Here is a 24,456-nt window from a genome sequence, read left to right as displayed (position 1 = left end):
ACCACGGAACCTTCAACATCGCCATCAACAACCACAGAACCATCGACGTCAACGTCAACAACCACAGAACCATCAACGTCGACATCAACAACCATACAACCATCGACGTCATCGCCAACAACCACAGAACCATCAACGTCGCCATCAACAACCATAGAACCATCGACGTCATCGCCTACAACCACAGAACCGTCGACGTCACCGCCAACAACCACAGAACCTTCAACGTCGCCATCAACAACCACGAAACCTTCAAAATCGCCATCAACAACCACAGAACCATCGACGTCAACGACACCAACTACAGTACCATCGACGTCATCGCCAACCACCACAGAACCCTCAACTGCATCTCCTATACCCACAGAGTCATCTTCTACAAGTATAGAAACTACAGCAACAACTTCACCAAATCCCAGTATGTGCCCAGCACACGGACATGTAAATGTGACCCATGAAAGTGATTGTGCATCGTATTATGAATGCAATGAGGGTAAAAAATATGGGTCTTATACTTGTCGAGATGAACACTACTTCAATTCTATAACAGGACTATGCGACCTTCCAAAAAATGTAGATTGTCCATTAACAACTTTATCGTTGTCTACGAGAACCGAAAAACATACAACAAAAATTCCAAATAATGTTGTATGTCCTCCATTGAAGGTTATAAATATGGCAGATAACCGTGGCGACTGTCAATCGTATTACGTATGTTTGTTGGGAAAGAAAATCGGACCTCTCCGTTGTGCAGATGGTTCTTTCTTCGATTCAAAAACAGCAAGTTGCCAAATTACTTTTCAAAGACCGGTATGTCAATCTACTCAAACTACTAAAGTACCTACAAGAAGTTCGAAGTGTCCGCCGACAGGAATAGTCAGTGTGCCGGATGAAAAGCAATGTTCAAAGTATTATGTATGCATCAGTGGATTAAGATTACCTCCAGCGAATTGTCTACCAGGGTTTAACTTCAATACTGCGACGAAAGTATGCGATCTCGCTGCAAATGTACGAAATTGTCCGTAGTCAAGAAACAGGAAATTTCTATTTTAAGAAACAAAAATATGACTTAATTTCACTTCCGAATTAGATTTCCTTAAATGTCATGTATATTTTTGAATGATCTTATTAATAAAAAATCACTTTTGCCTCCATTCATCCGATGAAAAATAATAACTCGTAAACTTACGATTGCGATGATAGATCTGAAACTCCCAACGGATTTGACACGATGCATTCGTGACTGATCTTGGTAATTGCTCGATCGCAGTCCGCGTAGAGACGTGTCGCAAGCATGGGTCCCTCGAATCAAGCGGTTAAGCGTTTCGCATAAAATAAATATTTATTAGCCTGTGAATCATGCGCCGGGCATGCAAATGCCGTCCCTTTATCGTCGAAAAATAAGAGAACCGTGAACGGTACGCAAGCCGGTGCACCGCGTGCATTCTCTCGTCGGGAGTTGATTCCACGCAGCAGCCGCTGATTGAAATTCGCTTTACGTTCTCTCTAGTATTCGGACGTATCGTGCCCGCGGGTGACTCGTGGGACCCGACCGAGATTTCGTGTACACGTGTGTGTGTAATTTATACGTTCCACGGGCGTCCTAAAAGCTCCACGGGCTTCAAAAGTGGTTACCAATCACCGGAAACTCGGCGCGTGATCGGTGTTACCAATATGGCGTAGAGAAACCACCCAGGAAACCGGAAGTTTACGTCGCTCGGCGTTTCGGTGTTTCAACTTCCAAGAATCTTCTTCTCTATCGTCATTCACAAAAGAATCGTTCAATGGCTCGACCGAACGACGTTCCTTGTTGCTACCCGAAAGTATATTCTACTCGATAAGCTTAAAGGAGGACGTTAAAAAGTGGCACGTTGGATTTATTCGTTAGCTATTATTCGAGTCTATCGATCGACGACTACGCGCGACGATTCGTCGAAGAAAAACGTGGGTGAAGCTTCTGTAATGGTTGTTACTTTGAAAATTTGCGAATCTTCTCTCGCGACAGAGATCTTTGACACTAAGCGCGAGGTTAATAGAACTCGAAAAATATTTGGCAAGCACGTGGCCTGCCAAATAGCCGGCTAAAATAACTAACGTCGGTGTTGAATGTTTGAACGATCCGCTAAAGCAGTGGTTCTTAATCTTTTCAAGCTCACGGCACAGTTCTTAATCCCGAGTAAAATATAGGTGTAAATGAGGAAAAGTTTGGTCGCGTTCTATAATTGATTGATATATATGTATTTATAATAAAGAAATCTAAGAAAATCTAAATTTGCGTTCCCGAAGCCCGCGGTTTTCTATTTTCACTCGCTGAAAACGTCGCTGGAAATAAGATACGCGACGAGGATGGCGGTCTATAGATTCTGGCTCGTGACGGAGAAATGTCGAATCGGAGGATCGTGTTACCCCGATCGCGTTCTTATTCAGATTCAACTAGAATAAAATTAAAGAGAAAATAGAGAAAGAAATGGACGAAAGAGGCGTGAACGGCGCTAATAAAAAATTGCAGTGTTCTTGAATGAAATGGAGCTTATAACTTTCTAGGACCGATGATCTCTTTTCAACGAAAACAAAACCAGGAGACTTGAAATTGCAATAAGTAGATTCTTCTCATCGTTGTCTAATTTATTGAGAATTTAAATCTCTATTTAACTCTAGCCATGAGCGAGGGTAGATTGTTTTAGGTTTTTCTTTCTGTTGCAGCTGAATACAATAAAACCAAGGTATCTAACTTCTGCTGTTGTCTTAAAGAAAAAACAACAACAGTCGAACAATCGAATTTAAAAAAAGTGTCACCTCAAAAAGGATGACAAAACGAAGATTTTTTATATTAACAATTTATTCACACGACGTTTAGTTTAACAGATAAAAATTGAAACCTTATAGAAACTCATTTTCCTGAAATTGAATTTTTGCAACCAACCTCAAACTTTTCAATTTTTATTTTCGAAACTAAGCATCCTACGAATAAATTGTAAATATAAAAAAAGTTTCCCCTGATCATCCCCTACAAGCTGATATTTTTTGAAGGTCGATTCAACGAATACAAACGTATCTTCGAGCCCGTTTCTTGGGTGCGTATTTACACGTCCTTCGCAGTGAAAGGGTTGATCGGGTTTTTCCTGAGGGCGCGGCTATAATAAACAACACCGCGGTATCTCAGCCGCAGGGGAGAGAAACAATATTTCGGTGTCCAACCACGGGCCTGGCTCGCGAGTCGCCTTCTATTAACGGTCGCAAACAAACCGAATGGACATCACGGTTCGACCGAAATAGAAATAGAACGGCTCTCTAACGGTCAGAGCGGTTAGGTCGTGTTTCTCGCGTTCCACGGTATGAATCACTACGCGAGATCGCGTGGACGATCTCCTCTTGATGATGTGTACGTTTTCTCGAGTCTTCCATCGCGTTTGTACACCGCTGCTCGTCCCGTGTGTAACGCGCTCGTATAGGTAGGCAGGCTATAGGTAGGTAGCTTTCCCAGCGAGATGAGCTCGCCTTTGGCTCTGGCCCTACCGGTTGAATCACCTAGCTAAATACGGTTGCGTAATTTTAGGTAGGACGATGAGTATGTCCGCTCAAATTCTGCCAGCTGCTGAGATCAGCGCGACCGCGGCCGTGGACGCGACCACCGATGACACCGTCGTCGTCCAGCGTCGGGACGCGCTTCCTATTTAGGGTGCGACGTCGGATTTGCCCGTGCGACCGCCCCTCGCCGGATATGACTCTGTTCCGTCAAGTTCGATCCGCTGGAACTGAAATCTCGATGACAGAAAATTATGACGGTTATGGAGGTTGCGCGCAGTTGATTATTTTTATTGAATTTGAAATTCTCGTTGAATGAGTATTTAAATATAGAATGAAAATGATCGTTTTCATCTGTAGCACTGTTAATGGAAACGAGGTGTAACGAAAGAATAAATTTACTAATTTTATATATTACTGTATACACTGCAGTTTTCACACATCTGTTTAGGCTCTCGGAAACTCTAGGAAACTCTAGGGCCTAGAGTCTAGGCTATAGGAAGGATCTTGAATGGGACTTGAGAGGACAGGCCGTATACTAAACTTTCTTTTTTCTTATTCCGCAATGACAGATACATTGTACATATATTTTCGGTGCGTTTATTTTCGTAGTAAGTTAAAAGGTTGAATTCTAGTCAATATTCCAACAACTACACCTATAAAGACCAACCATTTCACCGGATTTTATAAACAGGTACAAATAAAATGTCTCCCAGCTATACTAATACTATTGAAAATAGGCCAACGTCAGCAAATTCGACTGATTATTTGCATAAATTTCCGCGTAACCCCCCGTCGCGTCGTCTGCTCCACTTTGAAGTGCTGCGCTCGAGCTTTCCACGGCGGGATCGGTGTTCCTTTCGTGAGAAACGTCGATCTCGTTCAAGCATACCGCGAAACGTAACAAACGGTATCAATCGGCCGAATGGACGTGAGATAAGCGCTCGACGAAGAAAGTGACGTCCTCAAAGCGCGAGCCAGGGTGATTCAGACGCGAGATATTCCCGACGATGCATGGCGCCACATATCCGACTCTCCAGCGCACTTCCTTTGCGAGCCACGGCGGAATTAATAGGAAAACGAGCCGAGTGACAGAGAGTTGCACCGCACACCGGCGCGCACACGCCGTGTGTCCTCCGTCCGAGTCAGTAACCGATCACTAGCAGGCATAGACGAACGCGGAATGCCTAATGTCTGGCGCCTGTGGCTCGTGCGGCCGGAAATAGATTGCGCCGGTTATCGAGAACACGTTGCAGACCCTCTTAAAGATCCCGAGACGGCCACTTTGGTATCGCCGATCCGTGATAGCCGGCCGCGGTTCAGGGAAGGGCTCGATGGTCCATCGCTCATCTTACCGAGAAACGAGTGTCATCGTTTTAATTGCGATTACGGGCCAACGGACCCGGAACGTGGCTTCCTGGCGCGGTCGTGTTCAACGCGACGGAATAACGCCGAAGGGGATGGAGAATCTGTTGGATCTCTGAAAGTTGCGGCCTGACAAGACCGTGTACGCCGTAATTTCCAAACGGCTCGACATAATTAAATAAAATAACTTGCGATTATTCTGTCTACGTTGTTGTTTATTATGGTCCGGTACCTCCATGCTGTCCACTAACTTTTAGATGAGACATAGAGGGTACGAATACCCGTGGGACTGACTGTATTTGTTAACACTAAACCTATTACAACCGGCAAAGAAACGTTTCTAAACTTTTGTAAATAATTCTTGTATGATATACATTAATTTTACACCACGGTTTCAAGCGTTAACTGAATTAGTACTGCGTGAAATATTTTTGCATTCGATTGAGAAAAAAAATGTTTTCAAGACTAGTAATTTGTCCGATAAGAGTAGATATAAATATAAATGGAACGTCAGTAGGTTTAGTTAAAGGTAGGTTAAAGAAACGTTTTTAAACTTTTGTAAATAATTCTTGTATGATATACATTAATTTTACACCACAGTTTCAAGCGTTAACTGAATTAGTACTGCGTGAAATATTTTTGCATTCGATTGAGAAAAAAAATGTTTTCAAGACTAGTAATTTGTCCGATAAGAGTAGATATAAATATAAATGGAACGTCGGTAGGTTTAGTGTTAAATGAGAAATATTTTACAACATATACGGACGTACTATTTTACTTATTATCATTCAATTCCAATTACGTTTCACCTACATGTACACGCATAAGAATAACATTATCTCCGTGCTACAACTGCTCCGAATAATTTGCAAACAGCTGACTTCGCGCATGTCGCGCACTTGCACGCGTCCAGGGTGACGGGCGCATACGTTACATTGTATTTACATTAGCCGGGGACGACATAATGGCTCGGTGTCGTAAATACCGAGAAGAACCGACTTGCTTAACCGATGTTAATGTCTACGTGGCAGGAACGATGACGTTTCCCTGCTTGGGAAACTTGGATGACGAATTTGAATTACCTGTTCGTGATTTTGTGACAGGCCGCGGTTAAATAACTTCTCGCCTCTGTCATCGTGTTCGATAATTTCTCTTCTACGAAACGCAGCTATTTGAAGCCGTTGGGAATTATTCATGTGGCCTGTTTTAAGTACCTCGGTCTGTATTAAACGTATAAAAATAAATGAATAATATTCACTGCGTCGAGCTTATAAAGAGTATTATTCACTTATACCAAATAAAATGTTAATATTATTATATTATTACCGGAAATACATTCGTTGTAATACAAAAATATAGATAAATATAAAAGTTCAAATAGACTTCGTACTTCGCCTCCTCTTTTTACGAAGTTGTAGTTTCACCGCTCAACCACAGGTCAGTTAAATATTAAAAATGTACAAATCAGTGGATAAAATATCTACATATAGTTTTGAAAGATATAAATGTTGCTCGCTGTTAATTTTCTGACGTACAGCAATTAAATACTAAATATAGATTAAAGAACCAAGTCGGCTCCGCTCAGCCTCAAGGGGTACGCTTTCCAGATCTCATGTTGCGATAGATCCTCGATGGCACACGCGACGCAGCACAGGTTAAGTGGAAAACGCATCTCCTCGTGTAATCTTGAGACGAGCTCCACTCCTGATTACACCGCCGAAAGGATCCTCTGACAGGCACGTGGGACGGATTACACGCGCCAGACGCAGACCAGGCACGGCAGGCATTGTCCAGGGCGCGGAGTACTCTAACGGAGGCGAAACCCTGGCGTTTTTCAGGTAAAAAAAAAAAATTGTAAAACTACTCCGCGACCCAGGGCAACAGGCAACGATCAGTCGACGATCTCGAACTATGCACTCGCACGGACAACATCTGCCGCCTTCTCTAATATCTTCACGTGCTGCGTCGAGTGGTTGTATCAAGGGTGAGCATGCTTTAAAAATACTTTCACGGCACGTGAAAACTTTATAACGACTCGGCACAGGACGAGGCCTCCTTGGAATCTGCCAGCAGCGAGGCAAAGTAAATTGCGATCCTTGATCACAGATAGCCAGAGTTTTCTTTTTAAAGAGGGTTTACGTTACGGTGACTGAAAGTTTATTAGTTTGGTGCGTTTCTCGCGTTGGAACGATTCTCTATATCGTACTGCACAGTTAATCTTACTCGATTGCAATTTAATCGAATTATAATGTCGTTTCAATCTTATTCAATTATTATTAGTTATTATTGACTTTTAGTTCATTCGAATTGAGAATTATTATATACCGACTCGATTATAAAATAGAACGAAATGTTACGTAGTTAATCTTTAAAGTTACGTGTAGTCAAAATAAACTTTAATTAGTTGTACGAAATTGTTCGTGTAGATTAGAATTTTCCTCGGCTCCGAATTCGACGTGGCAAAAATCTACCTCGATCGTTTCACTTCCGGTAGACCTGATAGGGACTTGTAACCGAGTTATGGCAAGCACGCGTGCCGTTTAACCGATTACTTTACTTGCGTCATTTTCTAGCTACGTCGCGGCCTCCGTGCAGGAATCATAAATCATTTTATCGTTGCGTCGAGACAGTTTGTCGTTTCGTTTGAATACGAATAATAAACGGCGATTTCGCAATCGCTTCAAGTACCCTTTTAAATTTCGAGCGGATATTAACCTTGACACAAGTCCACCGAGTCAGATGTCGGAGACATTCAAGATCCCCGACGATGGAACATCGCCAACTGTCAAACGCTGATTTCGATGAAACTTTGCATAAATATTCATTGGTTTGGAATTGGTCCTGAAGACTGCGATGTACATATTTAACCGCTACTGTACCTCGACTCAGGAGGAGAAACCGTATTAACCTTCTATTCTTTCTATTTTTCCTGCAAACAATTTGCAAGTGATTAGTTTAATATTTCAGGTTGATGTTGCTGCCAACTGCCGTACGTAATTAAGACTTGTGAAAAAAACGAAAATTATTTGGTAAAAATAAAATCGTTCGAACCTCGATATATTAGCACGTGATCTGAAATTTACACGGACCTATAGAAGGTTAATAATAATTAGGACAGCATTTACGGGATATTTATCCGAACACATCGATCTCTATAAGAAGATGGCCACTTATTTGACTATTTCTACTTGCTCTGTGTCGTCTCTAAATATTGCCCTAAATTATCTAGCTTTGACTGAAAATAATCTTTAACCAAATGTAACCAAATAAAAGGTTAAGCAGTTCATATTTTCAAAATGTCATTTTATCTCGTCCGTTCCTTCCATTTAAAAACGAAGCTTACCGGTCGTCGACGCTCCCTTGTGAGTTTGATAGTTGTCGGGTGCAGGAAGCTACGTCGCGAAATTTCATTAAAGGCATACAATACTTGCTCGATACGATCGAATGTCTATTCGATAGTCCCCGCGCCCGGTATCGACCGGAACATACATGCATCTGCCAGTAAAAGCTCCCGACAAAGAGGCGTGCGGTCTTTGATAGAAAAATACCGGGGTAAATGCATTTCCCTTGCTTTGACGTGAGATATTGTGTGGCGCGTCTCGCGAGGCAGGGATGAAAGTTCGACAAAGGGGACGCGGAGCATCCGCGGTGGACAATTTTTCCAATGATAGCGCGTCGCCTTTCTGTCTGCTACGACCTATGAAACGACGCTACCTAGAATCCGAGTCGACAAAGCGTTTCCTCTATCTCTGTGTTTCTTTTATGTCCGAAGGTAGACAGCCAGACGGATAAATAGACGTTTATTGGCACCAGATAAAAATATCCTTCAACCCCTTCGTACTCGCGACCTGACGCGGTGAATACGCGGAGAATGTATACGGAATGTATTACTATTTGATATTAATATTTTATTTTGTATAAGTGAAGAATACTGTAAGCTATTAATATGTTTTTCATATTTACTTAGGCTGAAATCGATGCAGTGAATATTATTATTTTATTTTTATATGCTCGATACAGGGCGAGGTATTTAAAACAGGCCAGCCTGCGATACAAACGGTTATAACTTTTGGCAATTTTGAAATTTTCAATGACCTTCCAACACAAAATAAAACAAAAGTAGATTCGAGGTACTTTTAAACTTTCCTGTTTTCAAACTATATTTCCTATTGATTTTTAAACGAACAACGAGGGTAACGACATGCATTGCGCGCGTTTCGTTCGCCATAACTCCGGTTGTTTCCATTTGAAACATTTCGTCCTTTGCTGGCAATTACAATTAACCAGGAGGCATCTCCGTTGAAAGCTCGTAAATAACCGAGCTCCCCTAGCTTTACGAGCGGCAACTGGGACGTGGCGATAGTCGAGGAAAACGAATGTTTCCAGTACAGATGCCCAGGAGACTAGTGAACGTTTCCGCGCATATTCCACGATACGAGTAACCATTTCCAGGCCGTCGACCGTGTAATCCACGCGAGTCACCGGACAATACAATTAAGTCCTTTGTGTCTTCGCCGTGTCACCCTCTTCCTGGCTTCTGACACGCGTCCACATGCGCGTATTTATAAATATAGGGCCATTCGGAGTAAGAGCCAACCGTGATCCAGTTGCACGAGCACGAGTCCGTTACCATTACACCCATTCTCCGTTTTCGCACCCTCGCGATAGAACGTCTCTCCGGGATGGGCGTGCACAAAAGCATTTTGCACGCGATATACATAATTACAACCCTAAGTTGCGCCCTTTTCGTTTCGTTAAAACGCTCCTACCCAATCGATCCGCGGCGTACAGCGAACCACGACAGTTTAACGTTTAAAAAGTGTAAGTCATGTTAAAAACTCCTAAACCTTTTTTCTTGTTTCTTGTTTAAACGTAATTGAGACGCGGTACACGGATTTTGATTTTCACAAGGGATCGAAAGTTGTTTATTTTTTAATCGATCTTGAAAATTGTTTACCCAGGTTGCGCCCATTTGTGATCTGTAAACGTCGGCGTCGGTGAGGAGATTCCCACGGTATTTCTGTTTCCTTCGGAAATCGATTACGATCACGAGTTTCCTGCCGGAATTTAGCTTCCGCCAAAGGGTGTCTTGAATACAGATATATGTATAATGATGCACGTCGAAGGAGGAAGAATATTCTCCCCCGCGAACCGACGGCCGAAGAGAGAAAGGAATCGAAACGCGACGCGTCGGTTCGACATTCGTGAGAAATAATAAACGTAGTCTCTCAATTCGCACACTTTTATTTAGTCTGAAGCGTAGGGATTGAATTTCGTGAAAATTATGTAAAAGTCCCTCTATTGTACTTTAAATAAAACAAATTTAAATAAAAGTACGTCTCATCTTCCATACCTCACGATCTACATACTATTATTGATGCTTTATATATTTTTGGATTTGCGCACCGTTCTCGTACGCGCTCCAATATTTCGATTTTCCATACAAAACAAATATTGGTACAGCGCGAAGAAACGCGTTAAAAATGGTTTCGCCGTCGGAATTCGTGGACATAGGTCCGGCGGCGCGGTCTGCAGACACGCTTATCGAGTGTTTACGAACACGTGGGGAACACACAAAGCCCCATGGGAACAATAACTTTTGCCACGAATGGCAGCATAAATCTCGCGCGAGGGTGGGGCGGAGAGGAAGGCAGCTCCTGGCTCCTGGTTTACGAACGGTACGCAGGCGCGCATTAATTCAGGCTTCGTTTAGGTATAGCTCCATTTGGCCGCGGTATGTTTGCCATATGTACGTGCGATTTTCATCGGTCTAGCTCGAATGACGCACCGTTTCGCGAGAAACTCTTGAAAAATCGCGAGGGCGACGGGCATCTTCGAAAGTCGCCCAAACCAGGATCCAGAATTTATTTATGATTCGTCGTTGCTCGGGGAAGGACAAACCGAAACCTGCGGAGCGATCCGCGAAATTCTTTGTTTTTGCCGCTGTTTAAATGCGAAACGCGCGCGCGCGTTCTATGACTCGGTCAAACATTTCGAAGTTGAGAGGATCCTCTGCTCTGGAATACTAAATAATGGCGTTTCTTCGTCATTATTTTACTCGAATGCCTATCGATAATTTCTTCTCCAAATTACGCATGTACGTTTATACGTGTTTCGAGAGGACACATGTTTCTTTTTTTTTTCCATTAATAAATATTAATTTGTCTAAGAAATATTCTGCTCGAAAAACAACGCGTACTCTCGGCGTCCTTGACTTTCTGAATTCTGTATTCACCCAAAACAAAGGAATGGTTTGTTTTCGTATTCAGCATAGGTATATGACTGTAAAAAGAATGGAGCGAATTGTTGAAACGATGATACTTCGGGGAACGGTAGGAAAACTTTCCAGAGTATAAATGAATAATTCCTTGGAATAGTGAACGATATAGTGATTGCAGATAACGTACCGGTGGCACGAAACGGTTCCAACGATGCAAACACCTGTGCATACTGTGTAATGTTACGAAACGTGCTATTGAAATTCGTCGATTAGTTTAATCACTTGACGTCCGTCGCTAAATGCAAACAAGAATACTGAAAAATATAAAAAAAAAAAATAAGCAAACACGTTAAGCAAACGCTTCGCATCTGTCGAACATTCCAATTTTACGTGCGATACCGTTTCCATTCCAGTAATTCTGTCAGTTTTGCGAATATTAATACAATAATTTAGGAAAATGTTTAAAACGTTCGATCTCTTAATGTTATGCGTATAAAGTACTGATTTCGTCAAAATAACAATAATTAAAACTATATATTACTTTACAAAACGCTTTTGAAATTGTAGACAGATAAACGAGCCCGATGTTTTATTTTGTTTTGACTTATGAATTAATCAACGACGCCATGACTGGTTTTTTTACCATTTCAAAAAATTCAGTCGAGGGTCAGGGTTCAGTTCGCGTTTTTATGTTGACGTCGTCTACGTATTTTTGCGTAGTCCGCGATGTCGAGCATAATCTCTGCACTGCGAATTTTGTGCATTTACGACGTGTGCGAATACGAAAGATATATACCAAACGCATACAGAGGATATGTTACGGGGTTATGCGAAATAAAATATTCCATACGTTTGTACGTACTTTCGATATTAGCATCTACCGCGAGTACATAAATACGTACACGCCTACTTGTCTATTGCTTTGACCATGATCATCGTTATTTGTACAATTAGCTCGGAACGTTGCTATTTTCCTTTTCGAACAAGACGCTATAGGTCAAAAGATTCTCAACGATCGTCATCGTCTCTTATCTCCCCGTGACAAGAACAAATCGTTGTCTACTTTCTTCGGTTACGCAGCACTATGATCTACGTTGGAGATCACGGAAGACGATTGGCTCGGCTAGCATGGGTTTTTAGAAGAAACTGTGTATCCGAGGAACAATGTTCCCGACATCTGGGCTCTTATCGCAGCTTGCAAATCCGAAAAGGAAGCTGCTGGCAGGCAAACTCGAACAAAGGATCCGGAACAGATTCTCGACGGTTCTTGCAAGGCCGTACAAAGATCCCTGTCGCGCACAAAGAAGACAGCTTTTCAAACGGCTGTGAAAGCATCCTTGTGCCGGGGCTCCGTTGTATATTCGCAAATATAAATTATGACCGAAAAATTACTACTTTAGATGTCGATCAAACCCGTTTATTAATCGACTGCTTTCATAATAATCTAATACGAACGAATTCAATGGTGCACGCAACAACTTTACAATATGGCATTCGTGGACAAGTTCGATCGATAAAAAAGAGGAAAAGAGGATATAAATTTTTCTTCTATCCAAGTCATCTTTGATTGATCATAGTATCGTAGAAATGAAGAGGCCCAAGGAATGATAAAAAATAAATTATTGCGAATGTATCATGTAAAAATGATATAATTTCTGTTAATGCTTCTCGACGTAAGTTTTGATCCATGGTGGATAGCTACAATCGTACAAATACCTGTCGGTGCCGGTAACAGAAACCTGATCAAGGGACAAATTAAAAATCACGAACATTTCTTACCCGTAAAGTCGACATTACAGGAAACTACTATTATCAAGTACTGCTGAAATCAATTGGCAGCTTTTATACCGGAGACTATGATTCTCCCGTTCATCGAGGCTAATCAAGCGAGAATATAGGTGCGGATTAACGCGAACAAGATTTCATTCCGGTGAACGTAAAGCAACATTGGAGAAACTCGGTGCACGAAACGCCTGATTTATGCAAAGTTTATCTCGCGACTCGTAATGAAGCTGTTGAACTTAAACTGTGAAACTAACGTGAGACTTTTAACGTGGCGCCGAATGCCTGTATTCGCTATCAATCCTCGTGATAAGTGATAATGGCGTGTGCCATGAATCTGGGTCGTTCGGCAATATAGCGCCGGTAACCGTATCTAGTCTTTGCTCCAAATTATAATATCCCTGTTTACCTACAATGTGTTCTTGAACTCTTTTCCAACGGAACAGGCACGTGGGAAAGAAGCTACATCCTTCGCCTCGCTTTGAGAGTTTTATGCATTTCTGCCATCGATCCATTTCGCGATTGTCGAGGAGATGGATAGACAAAGTGACGAACAGACACGGATTTATTGTTTCGAGATAAGAATCTGTAGCAACAATGAATGGACGATGACTGTCCGTCGCGTCATTAATGGTAAATGACTCGATGACATGATATTTTAAAGTTAGAGTTATCAGCTTCAAAGGTTTACGTATATTTCATTACCGTTTTAATTTTTATGATCGAACTGAACAAATGATACACTCTAGGCTGACTATCTTTCATTTATTATTTACTATTTTTATTTGAATCTGTATCGAGTAATATACACTCTCTTTCTTCTTGTTCCTTGAAGTCCGTGGTTCTCACCAGGTGTTCTTGTAAGATCATTAAAATCGAGTGAATAACACATATTATGTGTACAACGAGCCTGATGGAAGTTGAGGAATTTCTATCGATTCTAATCTGATAAAGAGAATAATTAATCCTCGCGCATATTGTGTATGCGATTGTTTCGAGATAACGTTCCGTTCAATCGAATCCCGGCACTGTATAATCGCACTGTTGTCGGACAAAGAAAATTTATTTATCTTTTCTATTTCAAAGATACCAATGATAACAACTGCTTGCGCAGCTTTATTTATATTACAAGACAACCCTGTAAATATATGTGATAGCGTATTCCTGATTTGAAGAACAATTTTAAAAGCAACTTTGTTATTCATAAAGAGCTCCAATTTATCATGAACCACATTCCAAGCAGATAATTCGGATATACATAGTATATATGTATATGTATAGATATAGGACAAATATAGGTCTGCAGTCCTCGGGAGGTGAAATATTTTTTCAAGAACCTCATTAGTGACATTTTGCATAGAAATGCCGGAAGTGAATAATCTTCTATGAATTATTCAGGAAAATAGTTAAATAGTCTAATTGTGCATAAAAACATTACTGTTCCACAATGATGTCTTATATATATGAGGTCTACCGGAAAGTTCTGTCTATTCCGGTTGCAACAAGTTTCAAGAAATATGGGCGTATTCGTTAAAAATGATATACAAATTGCAATCGCGCTGGCAAGATGTCATAAACAATGATAAAAATTCTATCATCGAATCAAATTTATTCAAGGTACGAAAAATGTATTATTTTGTTTCATTATAAAAATGGACAGAACTTTTCGGTAGACGTAATAAAATAATTCTTAAACGAAATCTTTTTTTTGCGAGTACAATATTGTACAATAACAGCCCGTCAATGATTCACATGGAAATGCGTGCTGGAAATAAAATTTCGTCTCGAGATTATTGGAAATTATAGAATCCATCATTTATCATATTGCCAATTTTTATATTCCCGGAAAAACGTACGAATTCTATCGAGATTCGTTTTCATTAACACTCAGCCCTTAACCCTGTGCGAAGATCGGCTCGTGGCAACCAAAGGATTAATATCTAGAAATGATAAATCGTTTGTAGATAAGACGAAATTTTGTCTCGTAACGTTACATATTTTCGAGCCTTCGGTTGCCACGAGCCTACCGTCGCACAGGAATCGAGGGCCAACAGGTCGAGCCTTTATCCACAGGTTAAAGCACACCTCTGTGTCCGTTTATTGTCGTGATTCACTGGCGTAAAATGATTGGTCTTGCGTCAACGCATGATCGCGTGTTGCGTCGCGCATAGAAGTAGAAGGCAGAGGAACGTTGATCAGGCAGTTGTCAGCGTTGGCTCGTCGATCGGCTTCCTTTCTTTCTTCCTCCAGGTTGACTTCCTGCCGTGTTGCTGGGCTCGGTCGGCCTCGGCCGTCCTTGCCCCTTCTGGTAGGCAGCAGCTCTCCGTTACCATCTACTAGCTGATACGAAAACATCAACTCGTTGGACGGATTAGAAAGGCTCTCTCGCATGCCAGTGCCTTCTTCTCTCCTCTCCTTGCCTCTCTTTGTCGCCTTGTGTGCGTAGGAGGGAAAGTTACCAGGGTCCCCTTCGCGTCGCGACCTCATGCTCGATTCTTTCGAGGGAAGCTGGGCCCCTCGGTTCGAACGATCGACATCTGTTTACAAAAAGGAGCCGCAGGGAGCCGAAACCAGTCCTGGAGGATAGGGAAGAAGCGAGAATCGATAGGAAATGGAAGTGGCGAGTGGACAACTTCCGTGGAAACCGATTTCGAACGCGTTCGTTGTCCCAGGGCACGCTTGGGATCGTGCGCGCTGAAAATTACTTGCCAAATTACTTGCCAAATTACTTGCGCCAAATTGCACGTAGATGAATTAGATAGAAAGAATTAGATAGACGGATCGTGACCACGCTCCGAAACAGCGCCATTTCAAATCGGTAACCTTTTGCGTGCCACCGCTGCTGGAGCGTGCAGGACACGCGCGACAATTCGGTTTCGGATTTAGTTAGAAACGAAGCTTGGATCGCGAGTATCGATAAATTTTCAATGTGTCAACCGCTGGATACGAATTATTTTATGTTTGAAAATTCGTTCCCCCGTTCTAAGGGGTTTTTGGAGAACGGAAAGCTTGGTCGCCTCCAAAAGGTCTCGTCTGATAGTGTTTTGATGATCTCCGTTTCTATGATAACCTTGAATCAAAGATAAATCGAAGTTTGCCCGATCTATATCTTTAATATGCGATGAACAGGACCAACGTATACCGATCTAGATGATGGTGTATGAGTGACCTCCAGGTCAATTTGAAGATCGAACATTTGAATCCGTGTGAAATTTTCCATCAATGAGTAACTGAGAGCGTTTATCTTTCATTAGTCATTTTAGTTAAACGAGAATTCCACCTATTCCGATGTATACTATTCGGAGCACGAGCGCTTGTTCCATCTTGCCAGCATCCCGAAGAAGCTGCGAATCATTACTTCGGCCTGTTCGGTTTCCAATTCCGCCGCGGCGCGTCTCGACTCGCGCTACAAAACGGGGATAACTACGTCATAGTTACCGTGCCGAGACAACGGTTATCCTTATCGAGATTAGCTGATTTATCTCGGCATTGGAAGCTGCACCGACTTATTAGGAGATCTATAATGCAGAGGCGCGCGCTCTATACGCTACGACCGCCGGCCCCTCTCTTTCTCCTGCCGGCTCGCTGCTGCTCTTTCGCCGCGAAATCGATAAATTATGCATTCAATTATTCATGCTCGGTCGCCATAATCATGTACGGTGGTTGACAAGATCCTGGCACGCTTTACAAGCCTTCTGGCTCTCCGCGTTTGTTCCCTAGCCCAAGGTAAGTTCCGTTTTACTTCGAGCGATCGTAAGCTAGTCGATTTACCGCCACGATTTCGAACGCGCTCGCTCGTTAACCGATGCTTTACGATCTTCTAAAATGGCCGCGGGTTTTAAGGAGCGCGGGAAGATTTGGAAAACGCGCGGTTTCGGTGGAAGCTTTCTTTCTAAAGTTAACGCGCTTAAGATCGCGATCAACCGTTATTACTCCTTTCTGAGCGTTCGACAATTGCCATTTAACCGACGCGTCGCAGACGTTAAAAACAAGCGCGCAACATAAATTTTTTCTACCCGTTACCCGACGTTTTACGATCTTCTAAAATGCCGGCGGGTTTTAAGGAGCGCGGGAAGATTTGGAAAACGCGCGGTTTCAGTGGAAGCTTTCTTTCTAAAGTTAACGCGCTTAAGATCGCGATCAACTGTTATTACTCCTTTCTGAGCGTTCGACAAATGCCATTTAAGGTCTATTTACACATATCCGTAACGTGTCAGTTCCGTATCCGTACCGTATCAATAACGTCATAGAACGGTGTCGGACGCGTGTGAACATGCCCATTCGAAAACAACAGAAGAATATTTAGAATCACTGACTCTGACGGAACATTACGGAACTGAACGGATACGGAACTGATAAGTTACGGACATGTGTAAGTAGACCTTTAACCGACGCGTCGCGGACGTTGAAAACAAGCGCGCAACATAAATTTTTCTTTCAAAGAATTCACATTTTTTTTTTTAAATCTATCTTTCAGAAAACCGTGTAAAAGCGAAATGGCGAAAAACTTAGCGCGTAGAGGAAGTGGTTGTTGCGTCTCTGTTTCGCGTTTTCCCGTGAAGCCGCGAAGTCGGCTCGGTTGATTTCGTTGCACATCGTGTCGGTCCGGTGCACCGTCGCCGGTTACTCGAGAGAGAGAGAGGGGATGCACTTTCCCCACCAATGCGGAGATAGCGAAGGCGCTTGAACGGCGTGAGAGTGGGGATCGCTGGCTCCAGCCGCGGAAGGTTCAATTGTTGGTGAACCGTCGCGAGGAGTGGTCGCGCGTGATAAGGCTCGCACGATAGAAGCGCGTGCCTCGTATCCGCGAACGGTGCGTGCACTCCGAGGAGACTCGTGCCATCGACGCCGCAGTGTGAGACGCAAGGAGGATTTTCGTTTACGGAGATGCGTGCCGTTACCTGCCGCGACAGTGACGTGGTGATACGTTCGCCGTTACGTTGTCGACGCGAGTAAAATCCACAGGCCGTGTTTAAACGCAGTGACCGGAGCAGGAGAAAACACCTTCCCTTTTTTTTTTTTCTTTCTTTCTTACCCCCTTTCTACCGGTCGTTCTCGCGTGCCACGGATATTTCTCTTTAAACGCGATAAAAATTCGAGAGCTGGCTGTGATCGCACCAAGTGAAAATCGGTAGCCGTCTTGTGTGACTCCGTACACCGAACCTGTGCGGTTCGACCTGCTCCATCGCGGTCGTCACGCGTCACCGTACGACCCCGACGGAAATTTGGGATTATCATTTCGGCCACCATTTGGTCCTTTTCGTCCAGTTGACGCATCGTCGAACCGGCAGCGGCCATGACGGCGGACAGCCTGTTCGAGACTACCAGCATCCCAGGGCATCTCGCTCCCACGCCCCAGAGACTGGAGAGGCTTCTCTCGAAACAGACCCTCGAAGAGCTGTACGAGGTCGAGGAACAACCTTTCGCACGGTAAGCCCAGGCGTCTCGTCTTCTTTTCGTCTCGTCTAGCCTCGACGCGACATCCTATCTCCCCGTCTCTTTGTGTAACGAGGTTACTCCGCCGTCTTCGATGCTTCCGACTCGCGATTGTACCGCGTTCCTCCTGCGACCTCGCGAGGTCGCCGATTCACTGCGCGCTTCGTGCTCTGCTAATTAACGCTCGTTAATTGAAACTTGCCCTTCGACTTACGCGAACTGAAATTAATCACGCATACGTAACGAGTAAAATACCTGCCCCGAAAGTACAGGTGTATACTAATCTTTGTAGCAACGGAACACTTGGGAAACCTTAGATAGACCTAAAAGACTGGGTTAAATCTGGTCCTTCACAAATAAGAGAAATAAAGAGCCTTGCTAAAAGTAGTATACTGCTCCTTTAACCACTCGATTTATTTTAAATTTACAAAAAATATTGTCACTGTATAGTATAACGAATACGAGACCTAAAAATAACACTAAATAACACTATTCGAGTACCGTAGCATAACTTTAGCATGCAGCATTCATCTGCTCCAAAATAGTCGTCCGCGAGGAGTTCATATAGCGAACGAAAATTTTCGAGCACGTTTGGAGAAAGAGCCTCGCTCCAAGTATTATACTGCTCCTTTAACCACTCGATTAAATCTATTTTAAATTTATTTTAAATTTACAAAAAATATTGTCACTGTATAGTATAATGAATACGAGAGCTAAAAATAACACTAAATAACAGTATTCGAGTACCGTAGCATAACTTTAGCATGCAGTCGATATGCTGGACGAAAATTTTGGAGCCCGTATGGAAAAACACAAGAACTAGTGTATATAAAAGAATTACTTTGTCCGATATATCCATTGCGTCATCTTTTATCGATTCGCAACACGAGCAAAAGTTTATTTGGTATATCTAGACACATTCCGCAAGTGTTTAAGAGAATGATGCAAATGCATTCTTTTCGCTTACGGGTTGTACGTAGTTTGTTTGGTATCAGGAGTGGTTTATCGAAAGATCATAAAATTTGACACGGCACACCGATGGCAGTAAATATTTGTAAACATTGTACGATAACGCGGATAAATACTGACGCTGCCATATATTATTTTCAATTCCTTTAAGGCTTTTATCGTTTAAATTCCGCTGCATTACGCGTACAAAGTAGTCATTATCGAAGAAAATAGCACGCGTAACGAAGACTGGGTTCGAACGAAACGGTTTCACGACGCGATCCCACCGTATTCTACTCGGCTAGAAATCTCGGCTGTCCAAAACGAAAATATTTACATCCTTCGAGAGCCGATACCGGGAAAGTTGTACGACCAACGTTGCCAGCTTTTTCTTTTTTCGTGTTCGTTTCACGGTGTTTTCGCTTCTGTGACTACCGAGTTACTCGAACGAAGCCTGCGACTGCGGCGCAGATGAAGCGTAAAAATGGTTGGAAATCGTGTTAGAGCGCGGAAACAAAAAAAAAAAAAAGGGTCCGCTCTCGAATAGAGATCGTTTGGGTTAAGGCCCGGGGCACCCTTAACTCCGCGGCCCTGGACCCTCCCGAAGAAAGAAAGTGCCCCTACTGCGAGAGATCGAGGTCGAGACTTCGCGCGCCGATACTCTTTTACGACCTCGGTCTATTGGCGTCTCTTCCTCTCGCTTCATCCTCGTCGAGAATTCCGTTTCTTCTTGTCGGCGTAGCGGGGAGGACCGGTGTGTTCGTGTAAGCGCGTTCAAAACCGTGAACGGCTCAAAAACGTTCCTCCGAAACCGCGCAAGGTCGAGGACCATCCGCGAAGACGGTGCGTGTCCCGAATGACTCGTCGATCGTAAGAAACCGCCGAAGAGAAATCCTCGAATCGGGTCGCACGGTGGTCACGCGACACAGTTAATTCGCTTCTAATATTAATCATCTCGCTTACAGCGATTCGACGTTATCGTCGATCTAATAATTATCAAATTTTTCGTTTACCTAGCATTATCAGTGCATGGCGAATAGGGTTGATCGGAGCGTCCGGTTTTCTAAAACGTGATTCTTCGTACCGGCGAGCCTCGATTATCCGAATTAATTGGAAGATGTTGTTTGAAGATGGTGTTTGATTAAGGGACTTTTCGGTAGAGAAAATATTGGGTTGTCCGGAAAGTCCGTGGCGATTTTTAGTAGGCGATACAGGTCTGAATATATCGGAACGGCTGAAAACAAATAAAATGTGTACATTTCTTAAGAGGTGGAAAGGTGTGGAACAAAACGGTACATATATATTCGATAAATATACATGAAAATTCAAACATGCCTTTGAATTTTTCTTAAAAATATGCATGAACTTTCCGGACAACCAAATCTTTTTATCTTTTGTATCTTTTTTTGTACGGTAGAGCTTCTCACGTTTGCGGTAATTTGGAGACAAAAGTAGCCGGATAAGGGAATTTGCGCATAAGGCCGTTCGCACACGGGCGCAACTGATCAGTTTCAAACCACTTTGAAACTAGTTGCACGCGACCGTGGATCTAGGTAAAACAAAGATACTGGAGTAGGTAAAATAAAGAGCGCAACCGGTTTGCAACGCTAATTTCAAATCGGTTGCGCCGCGTGCGATCGGCCTAATACAACAGTCGCTTCTTCTATATGAAATTAAATTTCAAGCTATTTAAACGGGAACTAACAAAATCAACGGTCCGTTTTAATATTTTAGAATCTCATATTTGTTGGTTGTTGAATCGCGTAACTTTTTCAATGTAAGCAACTGTGTACAGTTACGTTCTCTTTGTGCTCGAAAACACTGAAGTCACTTTTCCAATACCACGAATGTTACGACTTGAGAAAGCACATCCTCGTCGCCTCTGATAGTCTCTTTAAAGCTCGAAATAGTTGTCATTTTGACTACCGCTAATTTTTCACCTAGATAAGAATTTATCCATTTTCCTGCTCACGGAATCGTCCCGTCCATAGAGGGAAAGATAAGTGGGAACTGGAATCGGAGCCGTTGGAGTGCCGAGAGAGCCACGAATCGTCAGACCGACGCCGTAAACGTCCTCGAGAAAGGGGTCTCGGCATAAATATTATGGCTGTATCTACGGGGCGTTATTCGCGAATGTAAATAAAGTCGAGGAAACCCGCGCCGTTTCGTTCTCACCAATTAAGCGATTCCGCGCCCGCTATCGATACTCTGCTCGAGCCGCATATGCTAGCGGCTTTATTGCCTACAACATTTGCCTTCTCTCTGCCTCCACGACGTTGCTCGTATTCGTCACGGTCTTGGCATTTAACGTCGATTTACTTTTGCCTGGCAGCTCGCACGGCTGCAACACGTTTCTCCACCTTCGATGAACGAGACCGTTTCTTCTCCCCCGGGACTGACCGACCCATTTCGAACAAAGAGAACGTTTACGTTCCTTCCATCCGGATCGATAACACGATCTCGTAGTTTGACGTAGATCAGCGCGAAGGTCAAGACCGCGTATTACTATTCGCTCTTCCTTTCCTTCCACCGACCCTCGCGATGAGTCAGGATACGGTTATTAATGATTCGTTCGTGCCTACTCGTTTCTCGCCATCCAGCGTTACCCGTCGGATACTCGAAACAGTATTACTCACGCGCGACTCTCGAAATTCGGCTAATTATCGATACGCGAAGCACGGGTGGAGAATTCGTTGAATAATAACGCGTATCGTACCGCTCGAAAATTGCTAGCAGCATCTGGATAAGACAAGTATTATTCTTTGGCTTTTCTAATATTAAATATCGATATTATCGTGGTTTTGCGAAAAGGATAGTTTATTGTAGAAGATATATTACACGACCGCTTGCTTACAACGTATTTTTGCGTATAACGAACGTTCGCAAATTGAAACAAAAACGGCGCGCGCCAAGCTACGCAACAGCGCCGCTAACAATGCGCGCCAAATTTGAAACTAAAATTTACTTCTTTTCCTTTATCCTAATAAACGTGCAACACGCGGGTACAGAAATTTTAAAATAATCGAATGCATCGTAATGCTTATTATGTAAATAGGTAGCAGCATAGAAATAAGGCTGGGCACATCCACCGCATTTAAATATTTTTAAATTCATGCCTTATTGTCGTCAACGAGTATTTCGAAAAACAGACTCGAAAAAACAAAACCGAAACGTGTACGAATATAAACAAGTGTCACGTTCGATCGGACAGTGGACTCGATCCGACGCTTTTCATTTCAATATCGCTGAATTTCGCGCGTAATTCGAAACGATGAAACCGTACGGATAATAAACCTGGTAGCGGATTTCCGAGGCGGTTTAACGGATTTTCGTGTTATTATGTCGCGCGAATCGACAGGTGGCAACATGCGGTGCTAATGTAAATGCAGCCGCGATTACGTAGCAAATAACTGCACTAGTATGTCGGAACGCGGTTTCAAGACAGCCGTCGTTACACGGTGGTCGAGAGGCAAATTCGATCGGCGTAACGATACTCGGAAATTTTGGAGTAGCGGGACAGGTGCTTTTTATGGTATCGGGTCGCGTCTTAGAATACGCGGAGACTGGTAGGGGGATCGGCAAAGCTGAGGAGAGCGAGAGAGCGAGAGAGTTTAGCGTGGGTTGAAAATAGCTTGCGGCCGGACTGAGTATGCGGAGATCGTCCGCTATGCACTTGCCACTCGATATTTAAACCCTTGATATTGTCAGATCAGGTGCAACGTACCCTTGTTCGACTATGAATGCGCCAATAAACGATTTACCTAGAAAAAATAGGGAAATACTTGTTTGTTGTTGTTTATAGAGATGATCCTGGTGAAATTGTCTTCGAGCTTGAATTTTTAATTGTTTCTTGTAGATGTTTCAACCATGTTGATTAAACGAACTCTTGAAAGTAGATAGAGCAAATTTCTATATATAGTATCGGTAAGAATTAATTATGTGAAGAGAAACGATGTTCTCGGGCTTCTCAACAGTATGGCGTAGACGTTGTATGCTTCTTCATTCAACGTGAGTCATTTACCTTTTAATTAATTAAGATTGTAAGAGTTTGTTGGTTCTATAATATCATCGGTATTTTAAGTCTTTATCAGTTGTTCGCGGGAATTCGTGTTATCTCATAATACAAAAGTAGGTATGAACTAATGTCGATAGCGATCTATGATGAATGACAGAGAAGAGTACTGTATCTATGAAAATAATAAATATAAATTTTCATACAGAGTTAAGATACCTTTTCGCGTGCTTGATGAGGATCGGAAACGAAGGTCGAAGGGTTGCAATAAAATCTGTCAGATAACCACGTTCCAGACATTCCGAAAATTGTTTATCTTTCTTTCGTTACTCGAAATTTCTATGCTGCGAGATATTAGGCTCTGTTTGTTGAACTCTGTTCGTTGGAACAAACTCGGATCGGGATTTGGCGAACGCACCGGTCGCCAACGCGCGGTTTCGATCAGCGAAAGAAAACTCGATCGGCGGAATCTCTCGTTACGTTCGCGGAGAACGCTTTCCGATTGGAGCGGACGAGGGAACGCGACAGAAACGGGCATGCCATCTGGAAAGTAACGGTAACGGCACCTGCAATTAGCGCGACAGCCTGGCTGCCTACTTGCTGCTTCGCGATCCGGTCGCCGATGACCTTCCGTCGTGGGGGGAAAACGAGATCCCAGGGCGCAGATCGCAGTTAGTGGATCTACTCGCAAAAAGATCGCACGTATCCGGTTTGCCCGTGTTCCGTGGCCTTTGTTCGAAACGGTTAAGGACGCCGTGTTCTGAAAACACGCGCAACGAAGTCACGACACGCACGCGCGACGTTTCACTTTTTACAACAGGAGTCTCGAAAATCCTGGACGCGACGAACGTGTACGCGCTTGGACACCGACGATCTCGTGTTTCCAGGATACGTGGCCCGCGAACTCGACGAATCGAATGACAAAGAGAGGACTGATTACGACGATGTAAATAGAGCAGAGGTAAACAACATCGAACGAAATTCGGTAGTACCGAGACAAACTGAGGAATTCCGACCAAATCTGATGTAAACATGAGGAAACTGAATAAAACTGAACGTAACTGAATATAACTGGACATAACTAACCAAAACTAGACAAAACGCAATAGAATAAAACTAAAACAAACTGAGAAATTCTGTACAGGAGTGAGCAAAATTCTGAGTAAAA

The 24,456-nt window shown here is 43.1% G+C and overlaps 2 protein-coding genes across 2 annotated transcripts in view; both read left to right on the top strand.

Annotated features, from left to right (window-relative positions):
• Positions 1-1,026, top strand: part of LOC128875505 (mucin-2-like) — a 2,731-nt gene extending 1,705 nt beyond the window's left edge. The window contains exon 3 of the mRNA XM_054121139.1: positions 3-1,026. Within this exon, the coding sequence (XP_053977114.1) occupies positions 3-1,026 (1,024 nt within the window). The remainder of the gene's footprint in view (positions 1-2) is intronic.
• Positions 1,027-17,398: 16,372 nt separating this feature from the next.
• Positions 17,399-24,456, top strand: part of LOC128874756 (serine/threonine-protein kinase 17B-like) — an 82,616-nt gene continuing 75,558 nt past the window's right edge. The window contains exon 1 of the mRNA XM_054119798.1: positions 17,399-18,322. Coding sequence (XP_053975773.1) covers positions 18,189-18,322 — 134 coding nt within the window. The 5' untranslated portion in view covers positions 17,399-18,188. The remainder of the gene's footprint in view (positions 18,323-24,456) is intronic.

The sequence above is a fragment of the Hylaeus volcanicus genome, chromosome 4 (assembly GCF_026283585.1).
Source record: "Hylaeus volcanicus isolate JK05 chromosome 4, UHH_iyHylVolc1.0_haploid, whole genome shotgun sequence".
NCBI classification, from domain to species: Eukaryota; Metazoa; Arthropoda; class Insecta; order Hymenoptera; family Colletidae; genus Hylaeus; species Hylaeus volcanicus.
The sequence above is the reverse complement of the archived record's forward strand: the minus strand, read 5'-3'. Positions and strand labels throughout refer to the sequence as shown.